The sequence below is a fragment of the Cavenderia fasciculata genome (assembly GCF_000203815.1).
Source record: "Cavenderia fasciculata unplaced genomic scaffold Scf_Dfasci-G-o-80e12.f1-5, whole genome shotgun sequence".
In the NCBI taxonomy this organism is placed as follows: Eukaryota; Evosea; class Eumycetozoa; order Acytosteliales; family Cavenderiaceae; genus Cavenderia; species Cavenderia fasciculata.
The window spans coordinates 43,634-58,560 of record NW_004457735.1 but is presented as its reverse complement, the minus strand read 5'-3'; the positions used below and the strand labels follow the sequence as shown (position 1 = coordinate 58,560).

Below are 14,927 nucleotides of genomic sequence, written 5' to 3'. Positions count from 1 at the left end.
TATATCATCATATCATTACTCTAATTTCAACATGACAAGTCCTCATATTAAACCAAAGGTATTGTTTGCAACCATGATATATAGAGATAGATCTATCTATTTTATTGACACCTCCAACAACAAGAGGAGGTGTATTATTACAAAACAACATGTTTTATTAATAATAGTTTAAATGCATTTATTTATTCAACAGCAGGGTTCAGATGATCCAATTTCTCCATCTTCACCAAATATGTATCTAGGAAATGGTGTACAACAGCAGCAACAACAAGCACCTACATCACCATCTAAACTATTAGGACAAACACCAAAATCAGAAGCAATACCATTGACCAAGAATACATCCCTACGAAGAAGTGCTAGCAGTAGATTCCATGAAAAGTCAAAGGTTGAGCTTCAACAAATTCCTGGTTTTCATGGTAAGATAATGATTTTGGGACTTGTTTGACTCTCCCTACCTACCAATTATTTACAATATTATTATTTTATAGATGTTCCACCTGAAGAGAGACAATCATTATTGATAAAAAAGTTAAAGCAATGTTGTTATGTTTTTGATTTTTCAGATACAGAGTCTGACAAGTCATCAAAAGCAATTAAACTGGAAGCACTCTTACAATGTGTCGAATTCCTTTCAACAAACAAAGAGGTTATTAGCGAACCTATATACGAAGCTGTTTTTGAAATGGTTGCATCTAATCTCTTTAGACCATTACCACCAAGAATCAACCCCTATGGTGTCATGTATGACCCAGAAGAAGATGAACCTATCCTTGAACCAGCATGGATGCACATACAAATAGTATATGAACTATTGTTAAGATTTGTAGATTCTACCAATTTCAATACTCATATTGCAAAGAATTATGTTGACCAAAAATTTGTTTTACAAGTATGTAAACTAGTCGTACAAAGTAATTCATAGCTTCTCATTTATTTAATTTAATTTATTTTATTTCTATAGTTATTAGATTTATTTGATAGTGAAGATCCAAGAGAAAGAGATTATTTGAAAACAACACTACATAGAATCTATGGAAAATTTATAGCTTTGAGAGGTTATATAAGGACTGCTATAAGAGACTTATTTTGTACATTTGTATATGAATCATCGCAACACAATGGAGTATCAGAGATTTTAGAGGTTTTGGGAAGTATTATTAATGGATTTGCAGTTCCACTAAAAGATGAACACAAGCAATTCCTCACCAAAGTACTTTTGCCTCTACACAAACCAAAGTCATATTCCATCTATTGCTCGCAACTTGGTTATTGTATTTCTCAATTTTTGGAAAAGGATCCAATGTTGGCATTAACAATCTTTAAAAGTATTCTACGTCAATGGCCTATAGGAAATAGTCAAAAGGAGGTTCTATTTTTATACGAGATTGAGGATTTGTTGGGTTCGATACGAGACGAACAACAATTTACAGAAATACAACAAATATTATTTAAACAATTGGCACGTTGTTTTCAAAGTGAACATTTCCAAGTCGCTGAAAGATCACTACTCTTGTTGAGTAATGAGCATATAGTTGGTTTGCTCTCTTCTAAACGATCAGTACCTTTGGCTTTGAATTATTTTTATAAAATTCTACATGACAATGCAAATAATCATTGGAACAAGTAAGCAATCGAATCAAATCGATTATTTACCACCTTTCTCGTCACTAATTTTAAATTGTTTATTTTTAGGACAATAAGAAGCTTATCTTTTAATTCATTAAAATTATTTATGGAAATTGATCTTGAAACATTTAATAGTATATCATGTAAAGTTATGGAAGAAGAGAGGGCAAAGAAGAGACAACAATCCATCATGGAGGATCAAAGAGCAAGACTTGCTCATCAACAACAACAACTACAAATGCAACAACACATGCAACAACAAATGCAACAACAACAACAACTACAACAACAAATGCAACAACACATGCAGCAACAACAACAACCACAAACTCAACCATCCAAGGCATCAATGATTAGAAGAAAATCATTGTTGCCTGTAGATCCATCAACAATAGCAGCATTGTCGAGTCACAGAAGTCTAGAAGATATAGTTCATCATAGCAGCGATAGCGAAATGAATTGCACCGATGACAACAATGCTGACCAGCAACCAAACAATGATTACAATGGTGATCATAAAACCTCTACTTCAAAAATGATTTTTTAAAACAAAAAAAAAAAGCCTAGTCATATAAATCAAATCTTCTATAAATATATATATAAATCCTGTAATTATGTTCATAATAATAATAATAATAATAATCATAATCATAATATTAATCATATTAGCAATCAAATATAATATTAATAATAATAATAGTATAATAATAATAAATAATAATAATAATAGTAATAATAATTGGCATAGAATCCATTTATAAACCGTATTGGATTTGAGCTTTTATTTTAAAATGAGGAAAAAAGTGTGTCTAATTTTTTTGAAAGGTAATTTTGGTCTGGTGTAATATTCCCAAAAGGAGAATATTTTTTGCAGCACTCCTATCTCTGTTGAACAAATGTTTGAGTGGACCACTAACCATTGGGAAAGCATTAATTGACGCCGTGTTATGTAAAGTAACCCAAGTAGAAGAAAGAAGTAGCTCTTTACCATTTGAGTTGCAAATGATTGTCACGTGTGTAAGTTGTGCACCATGATGCGGAGATGGAATAGTACTGGCGGCTGTATTGTCCAAGGTGTTTAATAAATGTACTCTGGGGTTTATTCCATTTCTTCCCCATTACAGAATCGAGAGGGGGTTTTGTGTCGTCCTTGTTTGAGTATACGTTGGATATGGAAGAGGACCCCCCCTTTTCGAATGGATTATCATCGACTTTGGTGGCGCTACAAGAGACTGCTCTGAAGATAACTTGAATAAATAGTAAAATGAGATATTGTTACACTTTGATAAAATAAAATAATAGATAAAATGGTGGAGAAGATAATGAAAAAAAGAATTTTAATAAATTAAATTTTGAAGGGAAAAAGCCCATTTTTTTTTTGTAAACTTATATAAACATATATATATATATAGAAATATTAATAGAGAGTATCGCAGAGTAGAAATGGGTTCAATGTTTAGAGATTTGATGGAAGGTGATTGTGGGGCACCTAATGCTGTTGGTTCGTTTGTTCAGCAATTCACTACTGACAAGACAGGATTGTATCACGTATGATATCGAGTGTAAGATATAGTCTAGGTAGGTATAATATATTGTTAACCCTTGTTTGTAATATATCTATTCTTCTTCCTCTCTCTCTCTATCTCTATCTCTATCTCTTTTCATACACTATAGGATAAATGGGAAGCTAATGGACTAGAGAATCAACTTCGAAACCTACATTTAGATAATCATCAACATGACTTTAATCAAAATCACTTTGATCAGATATTCGATGAGACTGAAGACTTTAACGGAATGATAGATAAAAATATAATGAGAGATCATCCCCAACATATGTTACATCAACAGGGTATGTTATAGAAAGATAACTTGTCTTTTTGAATGAAATAATAACATACGTTTTTTTATTTACAACAGGAGTTGAACACAAACACCCTTTTGGTCAAGGAGAACTACAACAATTCTTTAAAGACTTTTTATTATCATCTCAAAATCATGTAGGTATTCTCACATGACCGACTTGGCTCTTTAGTTATGTTAATATCATTTCGTTCATTTCATTTGTAGCATTTATTACCACCAATTCCATTGGGAGACCTTGGATTGAGTGTAGGAGATAAGACAAAGATCAAAAATAGAAGTGAAGTAATGTTTAGACATTTAAATGAACACAAGGACCAAAATTTTGAATTTGATCAACTCAACCGATTGTTTGATGCATTGGGCATATTTGAAAGCGAAATCATCAATGCTCCACCCACCGGAGAGATGGACAATGGAGATTGGTTAGATGAATATTCAAGATTCGATGGACCACACCAAACAAGTACAACATCCACATTTCAACGTTTCCACCAAGACGAACCATGGGAACACGAACAACTTGGAATTCCAAAGGATTTGGTCGATGAAGATGAAGAAAATTATGGCGATGCATGGGATAATGCCGCCTATGAACAAGAATATGACGACGCATGGGACGAGGAAGAGGATTTCAACCCATTTGAGCAAGCATGGCGTGATGGTGATGACGTTGATGCTGCATGGGACGAAACAGCAAGACAAAAATTATCAGACATTACAGAATCAATCACTAGAATCAATGACCCAAAGCTCAAGAATTCAAATTTTATGAAATTAATGAAACAACTAAACACTGGAGAAGCTTCGATCGTTGGAAACCAAGTCGTTCACAATGAAACATCAGAGGATGTATATGACGATGAATATGACATGGTTCATGATTATCAAGCGTTCAATGAAACTGTAGACCAAGATAGACTTAGAGAGTATCAATTCCTTGGTGACGATGAAAACTTTTTACTCAACCAAAATGACACCGATGGAATGAACAATGAAATCATCGATTTGGAAGCACAAGTCAAAAATAATCCTCAAAACTCTCAAGCCTGGATGAAACTTGGTATTGCTCACGCTGAAAACGACAAGGACCAACAAGCTATTCAATGTTTATTAAAAGCAATCCAAGTTGATAATAATAATTTAACTGCTAGAGTATGTAAATAATGAAAGACGTTTTTTTGACCATAGCCACTTATTTTTTATTTATTTATTTTTTAGATTGCATTGGCAGTAAGTTATACAAATGATTCAAAGAGAGAAAAAGCGTTATCAACTTTGGAGGAATGGTTAAAGTCACATCCAGGTTATTCGCACATTCAACCAAGTAATGTTGAACACGTCGATCAAGATTTTATGGACACTTGGAGAAAACACAGCATGATTAGTGAAATGTTTTTAGAGGCAGCAAGATTACGCCCAAACAGTCCCGATCACGAGGTCCAAACAGCACTCGGACTATTGTATAATATGTCGTACGAGTATGACAAGGCGGTTGATTGTTTTCAAGCCGCGCTTCAATCCAACCCAAGAGATTATCAATTGTGGAATAAGCTTGGAGCTACCTTGGCCAATAGCAACAGAAGTCAAGAGGCCCTTGGTGCTTATTTCCACGCACTCGAAGAGAAACCAAGCTATGTTCGTGCAAGATCTAATCTTGGTATCAGTTATCTCTCTCTCAACATGTACAATGAGGCTGCAACGACATTTTTAGGTGCATTGGCAATTCATCCCGAAGCTGTACACATTTGGGACAATTTAACAATGGTTTTTAGATTGATGGGAAGAGAGGATTTAGTATCAATGGTAAACAACAGAAACGTAAACGATTTTTCAAATGAATTTAATTTCCTTTAATAAATTAATTTCTTCTTTTATTAATCATTCCAATCCAAATCATCTAGTTCCTCATCATTATCTTGTTCAATGTTTGGTGCCATAGATATTGGTTGTTTTTGGGTTGAGCTGATAGTAGAAATGAGTGAAGGCTTTGTTGTTGTTGTAGTATTTGTCGTTGTTGTTGGTTTGATCTGTGATTGATTCGGAGAGAATTCAATATTGTCATCATCGTCTTCCCATGTTTCGGCGACGGTTGCATCATCACCTTGAAACTTGTCAAATTCTTGTTCAAAACTAATCTTTTCTTGTGACTCCATATTCCTTTTGTTGTTTGTATTTGTTATTCCCGTTGCTTTTGTCCTACTATTATCAAGATGTGATGATAAGAGAGATGAATGATTTGATCTAACTGTATCTACAACAATTGGTGGCTTGGGTGGTGACGATTCGAAAATTTCATCTTCCATATGAGCAAAGTTGTTGGGAACCTCCTCCTCCTCGACCTGAATTTCCTCTTGCATGACCTCTTGGATCAAAGGTTCCATTTCTTCATACTCCATTTCTTCTTCCTCTACCTCCCATCCAGAATCATTATATTGTACCTCTTCTTCTTGTTCTTGTTCTTCATCATCATCATCATCATCATCATCGTCATCATCATTATTTGCCCAATTTGAATTTGTTGTGTGAGTAGGTCTTATTGGATTTGATTTTTGTCTTTTCTGTTTTGTTGTTGTAGAGATTATAGAGAGGCCCAAATTTTGTTTAATTGCATTCTCCAACAAACGATATGCGGCGTCTGGATCTTCAGGGTGCACCGATTTTTGGGGATTGAGGTTGGTGAGAATACATGCCGACTCGGCACAGCACTCCAACAAATAGATAGCCATAATAGAATCTTGAACTTCGACTACATTTCTAAACATGAGGCGTGCATGTGCCTGGGCAAGTCGAACCAATGATTCAAGTAATCTTGTTGTGACACGAGCTTCGTTACGATCGGCAGAACCTCTTTGCTTTTCATAGTACAATGTGATCAATTGTCTGGCTTCTTGAGAAAACATTGGTTGGAAAGCAGATTTGACATAGTGGACATAAGATTGAATGGTTTCAATGTTCCAAAGAGCTTCGTCGCCATCCAATTTAGGGACTTTGGGATTGGTATTGTTGATATTCATTGCTTGATTGAGGATAAAATCTGACAAATATCTGTCCCACTCATCATCTATTTCATCGGTAATGATCATAATAATATCAAAACGAGAGAGAAGAGCCGTTCCCAAATTAGTGTTTACCATTAAACTCTGCTCGGGATCATACTTTCCCTTGGCATTGGTAGCAGCGATGATACTAGTTCTTGTGTGGAGTGTCGTAACAATGGAAGCTTTTGCTATCGATATTGTCTGTTGTTCCATTGCTTCGTGAATTGTTGCACTGTCTGATGAACTGATGCCACTAAACTCATCGATACAACACACTCCACCATCGGCCAATACCAATGCACCTGCCTCCAAAGCCATTTCTCCACCTCCTGCATTTACTGCTGCTGCCGTTAAACCTGCACTGGTCGTTCCAATACCAGTTGTCAAAACTGATCTACTTGCAATTTTGGTTGCAAATTTTAAAAATTGACTCTAAAACATAAATTAAAAAGAAAGTTAAAAATTTTGGTAATGTTTTATGATCCTTTTAAAAAAACTTCTACTTACTTTACCAGTTCCAGGTTCTCCTACCAACAACATATGACATTCTCCTCTTCTATTTGTACCATTAACCTTGTCTCTAACGGGAACTCCTCCAATGACAACCAAAAGTAATGCTAGTTTAACAACAAACATACCACAAACACCTTGACAAACCTGACGAATTATTTTATCCCTACCCTCGAGTGGACTATTGTCGTATCGCATCCAATAATCTTCAAATATGCTCCTAAGCTCTTCTGTTAGACCTTCATTATGTTTTTGCTCGTTCATGATACGAATGTGATTTGCTACAAGTACCATCTCTAGGTCTGGTCTGTCATTATTTCTAATTGGACTCCATCTTCTTGCCACCACACCACTGACTGTTAGATCATCGCCAGCTTGACAACTATCTACCAAATCGTCTTGTAGTAAAACTACTATTGACCTTGGTATGCTACCAGCTGCCAAATGATGTATTTGTTCTTGAATTTTAATCTCTTGATAATCACAATGTACTCCACGTGCCTCTGATGGTTTAAAGAATGATGCAACACAATTTTTATCAGGATTTGGACATTTCTTTGGAAGTGAAAAGTTATTTTGTTGTTCGAAATCTATTTGTGCATCTATAATGTATAAAAAGGTATAAGTATGCTATCAAAAAAAATAAACCAAGGTTTTTGCTTGTTACTTACCAAATCGATGTCCACATTTTAAACATGCAAATTCCTTTGTCTTTTCCAATACTTTTGGTGCAACAGCTCTAACAACGGTTCCTCTAAACTCTACAAACATTCCATAATCTGAAGACCTTGGAAGAGATGATCTCTTTGCCTCTCTATAATCTGGTAGACTGTGAACACGTACAGCACACTTTTCTTTAACAACCAATTGACCTAGTTGAATAGAGATTGGTGGCTTTGGTTGTTTAAAGTTGTGTTGTGGATGAGCAGGTGATGGTGAGTTTTGAGAAGGAGGATTCGATTGATTGGGTCTCTTTGTTGTGGATGGACCAGTAGGTTTTTGAATGAATCTATCCAATATACATATACCAGTTGTCATAAATCTCCTTGCATAATGTTCCCTTAACTTTTCTTGTGCAGATAATAATGATGCATTGAATATAGGCAACATTCTACTTGGGTCTGCTAAAAGAAGTGTACCAACAGGAACGCTACCCTCGACAATCATTGCAAATCTTTAAAATAAATAAAAGAAAGAATATATATATAAGATAGATGATAAAGACATATATATATATATATAAAGCTTTATAAACAAACATACTCTACAGGTAATGAATAAGACTTTGAAGTATCTTGATGAACAAGTAACATTTCTACTTCTTTGCCATAGTGTAAAAGTAATAGAGATTCAAAGAAATTTTGTAATTCTTCTGGTGATGCACTATCGAAATCATTCTCTAATATTACAGATCTTATATCCATCCAAATGTGATAATTAATAGTAATAAATAATAAATGTTTGATGAAAAAAGAAAATTAAATTCAAAAAATTTGGTCCTTCAAAGGATTCTTCGTTTCGTCGAAATTCAAACTAGTTACACACTATCTCTCTCTCTCTCTCTCATACATAAGATGGAGAATAACAATCAACAATTTTCATATCATCTATCAAGATTGATAGATCATTCATTATATTCTCTATCTTTATCAACGATTCAACAATCACTGGCATCGGTAGATCAATTCAACATTCAAGATAGACAAGAACAAAGAAATGTAATCAAACAACAGATATTAAATGATATTGCCAACAATGGTATATCAATCATTAATATATATAGATATCTTCAAACTTATTGTCAAAGATTATCTTCAACCAACAACCACGACAACAACAACAATGAAGAACACCAACAAACAAAATTAAAGTGTTGGCGTATTCAAAGATCAGATATACAAAAGATAGTTAATCATGTACCTCTGTTGGCTATCTTTTACATGACAGAACCACAAAGAAATCAATTCTATTCATTCTTTAAATCAAATTCGTCAACGGCAACACTTGAATCAAACAACATTCAAATCGATCACAATGATGGTTTTGATGTCACAGATGACATTGTATTTGCTACTGTTACAAATTACAATGAATCAACAAATTGTTTGACATTTAGAATTATCTCTTCACAACGTCAACAACAATCGCCTGATTCATCACTTCAACAACAAACAACAACTACAACGACGACAACAACAACAACAACAACAACTATAATCGATAATAATAATCAAGATAATGATGATGAAAACTCAATTACAACGAAAGAATATCGAGTAAATTTAGATACATGTTTGCATGCATTTGCAATGTCATCTTATTATGCATTCTATCCAACCAATCATCAATTGGAACCATTGGTTAAAAAACAAATCATCAACAATCAGTCAAGAAAATCCAAACACAATCAATTAACAAAATTGTTATTGGCCAGCGAAGCATCTGCAGACAACTCATCAACCTCTTCACAAAAATTGTCACCTCTAACCAAGTGGAGTTTGATAACTGTAGCATCAGGTTTCACTTTTATGTTTTTCCTAAATCTATATAAAAAATTTAAAAATATTTAATTATTTATATATATTTGATGATGTTATTATTTATTATTATTATAATTATTATTATTGATTTAATATTTTGGTCAGGGATATATTTAATGAGCAGCTTCTTTTTCTTCCATTAATTTCTTTTGTCTTTCTAGGTTCTCATGTTGGTTCATGAGCATCGATAATGTATATTTAGGTGATGTTGTGTTGTATTCATGATTTGGATGATCGATGACAAAGTGTTTACCATTGACTACATCAAGGTAGAGATTGGAACACTTAAAGACATCTCCCTCCTTGTAGAAATCGATATTGTAGGTAGCAACAAGTGACATTGTAGCTTTTTGAAGAATTGGAATAGTAAATGATAATGTATCTTTTTGTACTTCAACTTGAATCTATAGATTAGACATTGATAGAAAGTATTATTAGTAACCTTGTTATTGTTGTTGTTGTTGTTGTTGTTGTTGTTGTTGTTGTTGTTGTTGTTGTTGTTGTTGTTGTTGTTGTTGTTGTTATTGTTATTGTTGTTGGTACATACAAATTTATCAACGATAGCAGTTGATTGTGGTGGAATGATCTTTTTAAACTCTTCACAATCTTCATAGAGATTATGATAATCATCAAAGATGTCACGAAGAATGAGATTATTGTCGTATGGCATTTGGAATGAACTTCCATCAGATAAAGCTCCACGAATGGCAAAACCAATCATCGTAAGCAAACTAGCACCAAATATAGTATAAATGAATTTCGTTTGAGAGAAATGAGCAAAGTTGTCTCTGTCGTACACTTTTTCCTCTTTCTTTTCTCCTTCGGCTTGTCCTTGTTCCTTGTCCTTTTGGTCAGTGTTGTTTTCGTCTTGGTCTATTTCATCTTGTTTGGTGGTAGTGGTGTTACCTTTGGCAGTAGTAGTAGTAGTATTAGTTTTGTCGTTGTTGTTTAGGTTGTGTGCTTGTAAGGTTTCAGTTGACTTTTTATGAGAGGCAGCTACCTTTTCCAACATTGCTCTTCTAATTCTTTCTCTTTGTTTTACATCGATACCGTCATCATCGACTCCATCTTCTTCTTCTTCTTCTTGTTCTTCTTTTTTGTTGTTGTTGGTTGAGTAATATCTTGATGATACCGAATGGATATTACTATTGTATTTGCAAATTATATTTCTGTTGTTGTTGGTTGTATATATTTGATTATTATTGGTGCCATAGTTATTTGTACTACTAACAATAAATCTCTTTAACAAGTTTGATGATGATACAACCTTTTTTGATATAATCATTGTTTCTATTTGTTGTTTATTGTTTCTTCCAACCTCAATCAAGCAATCAAGCTTGCTTGATGATGACCGGTCAGAGGAAGACGAAAAAAAAAATTAAAAAAAAAAAAACGAAAGCTCTTCCTCATGTTTCGGTGTTCTTCCAACTATGGTTGTGAACTTACTGACTACTTTGGATCCAAACTATAATAAAATTAATATTAATAGTATTTAGGGTGTGTCCAACGGATTTATAAATTAAATTAAAAACAATTTATTATTATCTTTCTTTTTTCACAACTATTAAAAAAAAAAAAAATTCTATTCCAAAGAAAAGCCCTCTGTCAATAGCAGTCGATCAAAGTTTGTAGAGATTTTAAAGTTATATAAAACACAATAGACAGTACTCTATCTAACCTTTATTGCTCAAATGTCACACATTGGAGATTTTAGAGGTGCAAAGCAAGCAGCTACTCAAACAAAGAATATTAAACCTGTTTGTATGTGTTTGATAGTAGACAAAAACAAAGACAGCAACAACGGGCATCAAGACAACTAATCATTATCTGTACCATCGCCCACCTACCTAACTACCTACCTATATCTATCTATCTACCCACACACAGTCGGAAAAGGAACACCACAATTTACAAAGACAATCGGTGAGATTGTAAATGCATTGATCAATGCCTACAAAGATGGAAGACAAGTCAATCTATTAAAGTTAAAGACAGAGGTTGCACAAAGAAACTCTTTATCAGAACAACCCAAAACAGTTGATATTATCTCTGCAATCCCAGAGGATTACAAAGCTGCTTTATTACCTGCATTAAAAGCAAAGCCTGTTAGAACTGCATCAGGTGTATGTTATCTCTATCGGTCGATCATTCATTTTCATTTATTCATTCTTGTTTCTTTTTCTTTCTAATCTATCTATCTATCTATTATAGATTGCAGTAGTAGCTGTTATGTGTAAACCACATAGATGTCCACACATTGCAATGACAGGTAATATTTGTATATATTGGTAAGTAGAGACTGCAATCATCTCACAAACACTAACACACAGATTACTAACCCAACACTTTTTTATTTATTTATTTATTTATTTATTTATATTTATAGCCCAGGAGGACCAGATTCAGATTTTGAATATAGTACACAATCATATACAGGTTATGAACCAACATCAATGAGAGCAATTAGAGCAAGATACAATCCATATTTGCAAACAAAGAGTCGTATCGATCAATTGAAACGTTTGGGACATAGTGTTGAAAAAGTAGAATTTATTATTATGGGTGGTACATTTATGTCTCTTCCAGCAGACTATAGAGACTATTTTATTAGAAATCTTCATGATGCACTCAGTGGACATACATCAAACAATGTAGCTGAAGCTGTAAAATACTCTGAACAGAGTAACATAAAGTGTGTCGGTATCACTATAGAGACACGTCCAGATCATTGTCTCAAACTTCATCTTTCCAATATGCTTACCTATGGTTGTACTCGTCTAGAGATTGGTGTTCAATCAGTCTATGAAGATATTGCACGTGACACTAATAGAGGACATACTGTCAAAGCTACACTTGAAAGTTTCCAATTGGCCAAAGATAGTGGTTTCAAAGTGGTAGCACACATGATGCCAGATCTTCCCAATATGGGTATGGAGAGAGATATCTATGGATTCATGGAGTTTTTCGAGAACCCAGATTTCCGTGCCGATGGTCTCAAGATTTATCCAACACTTGTCATTAGAGGTACAGGTCTCTATGAACTTTGGAAGACTGGTACCTACAAAAACTATGCACCCGATGCTCTTGTAGATCTCATTGCAAAGATTTTGGCACTCGTACCACCTTGGACACGTATTTATCGTATTCAACGTGATATTCCAATGCCACTCGTCACTTCAGGTGTAGAGTATGGAAATCTTAGAGAGCTGTGTTTGGCACGTATGAAGGATTTTGGTACCAAGTGTCGTGATGTTCGTACAAGAGAGGTTGGTATTCAAGAGGTGCATCACAAGATCAAACCAGATCAAGTAGAATTGATTCGTCGTGACTACATGGCCAATGGTGGTTGGGAGACATTCCTCTCTTATGAAGATCCAAAACAAGATATTCTCATTGGTCTTCTTCGTCTAAGAAAGTGTTCAGAGGCAACATTCCGTCCAGAATTAAAAGAAAACTGTTCTATCGTAAGAGAACTTCATGTCTATGGTAGTGTTGTACCCATTCACAATAGAGATCCAACTAAATTCCAACATCAAGGATACGGTACACTATTGATGGAAGAAGCAGAACGTATATCAAGAGAAGAACATGGATCAACTAAATTGGCTGTCATTGCTGGTGTTGGTACTCGTCATTATTATAGAAAACTTGGTTATGAATTAGATGGTCCATACATGTCTCGTAGTCTTTTATAAATAAATATTAAATAAATAAAAAATAATTAATTATTAATACTGTTTCGTCTTTTTTTTTTTTTTTTTTTTTTTTTTTTTTTTTCGAGGTGTTCATCCACATGTGAAATGATTGTGTCATATTTCGATATATATTTATATATATACCATTACAAACAATGGGAAAGAAGAAAGCATCAGATAAACCATTTTGTTGGTATTGTGATAGAACCTTTGAAGATGAAAAGATTCTAATACAACACCAAAAAGCAAAACACTTTAAATGTCCCCATTGTAATAGAAAGCTAGCAAGTGCTTCTGGAATGGTAGTGCACGTTCAAACAGTACATAAAGAGGTTTTAACAAAGTAATTATTATAAGAAAGAGATAGATAGAGAGAGAGAGAGAGAGAGATGGGAGAGATAGAGATGGGGGCGAGATATATATTTTTAATAAAACTAACCTTTTCTCTATATATTAATGACATTTAGAGTACCAAATTCAAAACCAGGAAGAGATTCTGTAGAATATGAAATATATGGAATGGAGGGTATTCCTGATGAAACAGAAAGCATCGATGGTATGTATAATCTTGTTGTTTACAAAGAAATCAATATATATACTTACAATATTTCATCATTTAAATATATAATAGATCGTGATATAAAAAGAGTAAAACAAGATGGTGTTGCACCTTCATTTGGAGCAGGTGCTATTCCTCCACCTCCTTATGGAGGTGGTCGTCCATCACTTATTCCTGGTTATCCACCACCAGTAGTGTAGGTATATTTAATATTTAATCTCCTCCTCCTCCTCTGTACTCTAACCAATATTGTTTCCTCTTTTATTTATTTTTAGACCAAGTCCTTGGAATAATAATCCATACAATTATCAGCCACCTCCACCCCCATCATCAGCACTTGGAGGTGGACCAGTTGGATTTAATTTCTCTGGTCCTCCACCACCACCACCAGGTGGACCATATCATAAATTTCCACCATCACCCTATGGAGGTGGTCCTTACAAGCAACCACCATATGGCGGTCCTCCAAATCCAAACTTCCGACCACCACCACCAAATATGCCGTACCCTCCCCATCCTATGGCAAATGTAAATAATATTCAACAACAGCATCAACATCAGCATCAGCAACCGCCACCACCACCACCACCACCATCATCAAATTCTCCATCAAATATTCTACCACCACCTCCTCCACCACTCTCCAACAGTAAGATTTCTCCGCCACCACCACCTCCACCTCCAACATCAACGACACTCGAGTATCACGCCAATGGATCGGATTCCTCCTTACCACTACTACAACCTCCTCCACCACCTCCCCCTATACAACAAACTAATCAACCAACGGCCGTTGCTACAAGTGGCGGTATAGTAAAGGCAGCAGCAGCGGTTGTTGTTCAAAACCCAACGGGACCTATCGAAACCCATCTCGTTTATGATGATGAATTTGTGTCAATGGTAAGTACTCTCACCTCTTTCTTCTATCTATAAAACTCTCACTCAATTTAGATCTTGGATTGCTTTTGATTCATTTGACAGAGACAGTATACTAAATTCATCCTTTGATCATTTTATAGGAGGAAAAAAGAGCATTATTGCCACGCTACACTTCAAAGACAAGTAGTGTTCATTAACATGATATAAAATA

General features: G+C 34.5%; 7 protein-coding genes across 7 annotated transcripts; 5 read left to right on the top strand and 2 right to left on the bottom strand.

Annotated features, from left to right (window-relative positions):
- Nucleotides 1-31: 31 nt before the first annotated feature.
- Nucleotides 32-2,176, top strand: psrA (protein phosphatase 2A regulatory subunit; the record flags this gene model as incomplete). The annotated part of the gene is made up of 5 exons (XM_004360501.1): nt 32-58; nt 194-419; nt 492-892; nt 965-1,626; nt 1,696-2,176. 5 exons carry the CDS (start codon nt 32-34, stop codon nt 2,174-2,176), a joined length of 1,797 nt encoding a protein of 598 aa, XP_004360558.1.
- An 896-nt stretch (nt 2,177-3,072) lies between these two features.
- pex5 (tetratricopeptide-like helical domain-containing protein) lies at nt 3,073-5,302 on the top strand (the record flags this gene model as incomplete). The annotated part of the gene is made up of 6 exons (XM_004360500.1): nt 3,073-3,177; nt 3,304-3,481; nt 3,550-3,629; nt 3,700-4,647; nt 4,714-5,259; nt 5,291-5,302. 6 exons carry the CDS (start codon nt 3,073-3,075, stop codon nt 5,300-5,302), a joined length of 1,869 nt encoding a protein of 622 aa, XP_004360557.1.
- A 67-nt stretch (nt 5,303-5,369) lies between these two features.
- Nucleotides 5,370-8,467, bottom strand: mcm9 (MCM family protein; the record flags this gene model as incomplete). Its single annotated transcript, XM_004360499.1, has 4 exons — nt 5,370-6,965; nt 7,041-7,645; nt 7,715-8,217; nt 8,307-8,467. The coding sequence occupies 4 exons, from the start codon at nt 8,465-8,467 to the stop codon at nt 5,370-5,372; spliced, it is 2,865 nt and encodes a 954-aa protein (XP_004360556.1).
- Nucleotides 8,468-8,617: 150 nt separating this feature from the next.
- Nucleotides 8,618-9,613, top strand: DFA_04834 (uncharacterized protein; the record flags this gene model as incomplete). The annotated part of the gene is made up of 1 exon (XM_004360498.1): nt 8,618-9,613. One exon carries the CDS (start codon nt 8,618-8,620, stop codon nt 9,611-9,613), a length of 996 nt encoding a protein of 331 aa, XP_004360555.1.
- An 83-nt stretch (nt 9,614-9,696) lies between these two features.
- On the bottom strand, nt 9,697-10,868 carry DFA_04833 (uncharacterized protein; the record flags this gene model as incomplete). The annotated part of the gene is made up of 2 exons (XM_004360497.1): nt 9,697-9,987; nt 10,131-10,868. The coding sequence occupies 2 exons, from the start codon at nt 10,866-10,868 to the stop codon at nt 9,697-9,699; spliced, it is 1,029 nt and encodes a 342-aa protein (XP_004360554.1).
- A 406-nt stretch (nt 10,869-11,274) lies between these two features.
- Nucleotides 11,275-13,278, top strand: elp3 (elongation protein 3; the record flags this gene model as incomplete). Its single annotated transcript, XM_004360496.1, has 4 exons — nt 11,275-11,344; nt 11,471-11,706; nt 11,795-11,871; nt 11,970-13,278. The coding sequence occupies 4 exons, from the start codon at nt 11,275-11,277 to the stop codon at nt 13,276-13,278; spliced, it is 1,692 nt and encodes a 563-aa protein (XP_004360553.1).
- A 155-nt stretch (nt 13,279-13,433) lies between these two features.
- Nucleotides 13,434-14,913, top strand: DFA_04831 (uncharacterized protein; the record flags this gene model as incomplete). Its single annotated transcript, XM_004360495.1, has 5 exons — nt 13,434-13,621; nt 13,746-13,834; nt 13,910-14,033; nt 14,113-14,737; nt 14,857-14,913. 5 exons carry the CDS (start codon nt 13,434-13,436, stop codon nt 14,911-14,913), a joined length of 1,083 nt encoding a protein of 360 aa, XP_004360552.1.
- Between the last annotated feature and the right edge of the window lie 14 nt (nt 14,914-14,927).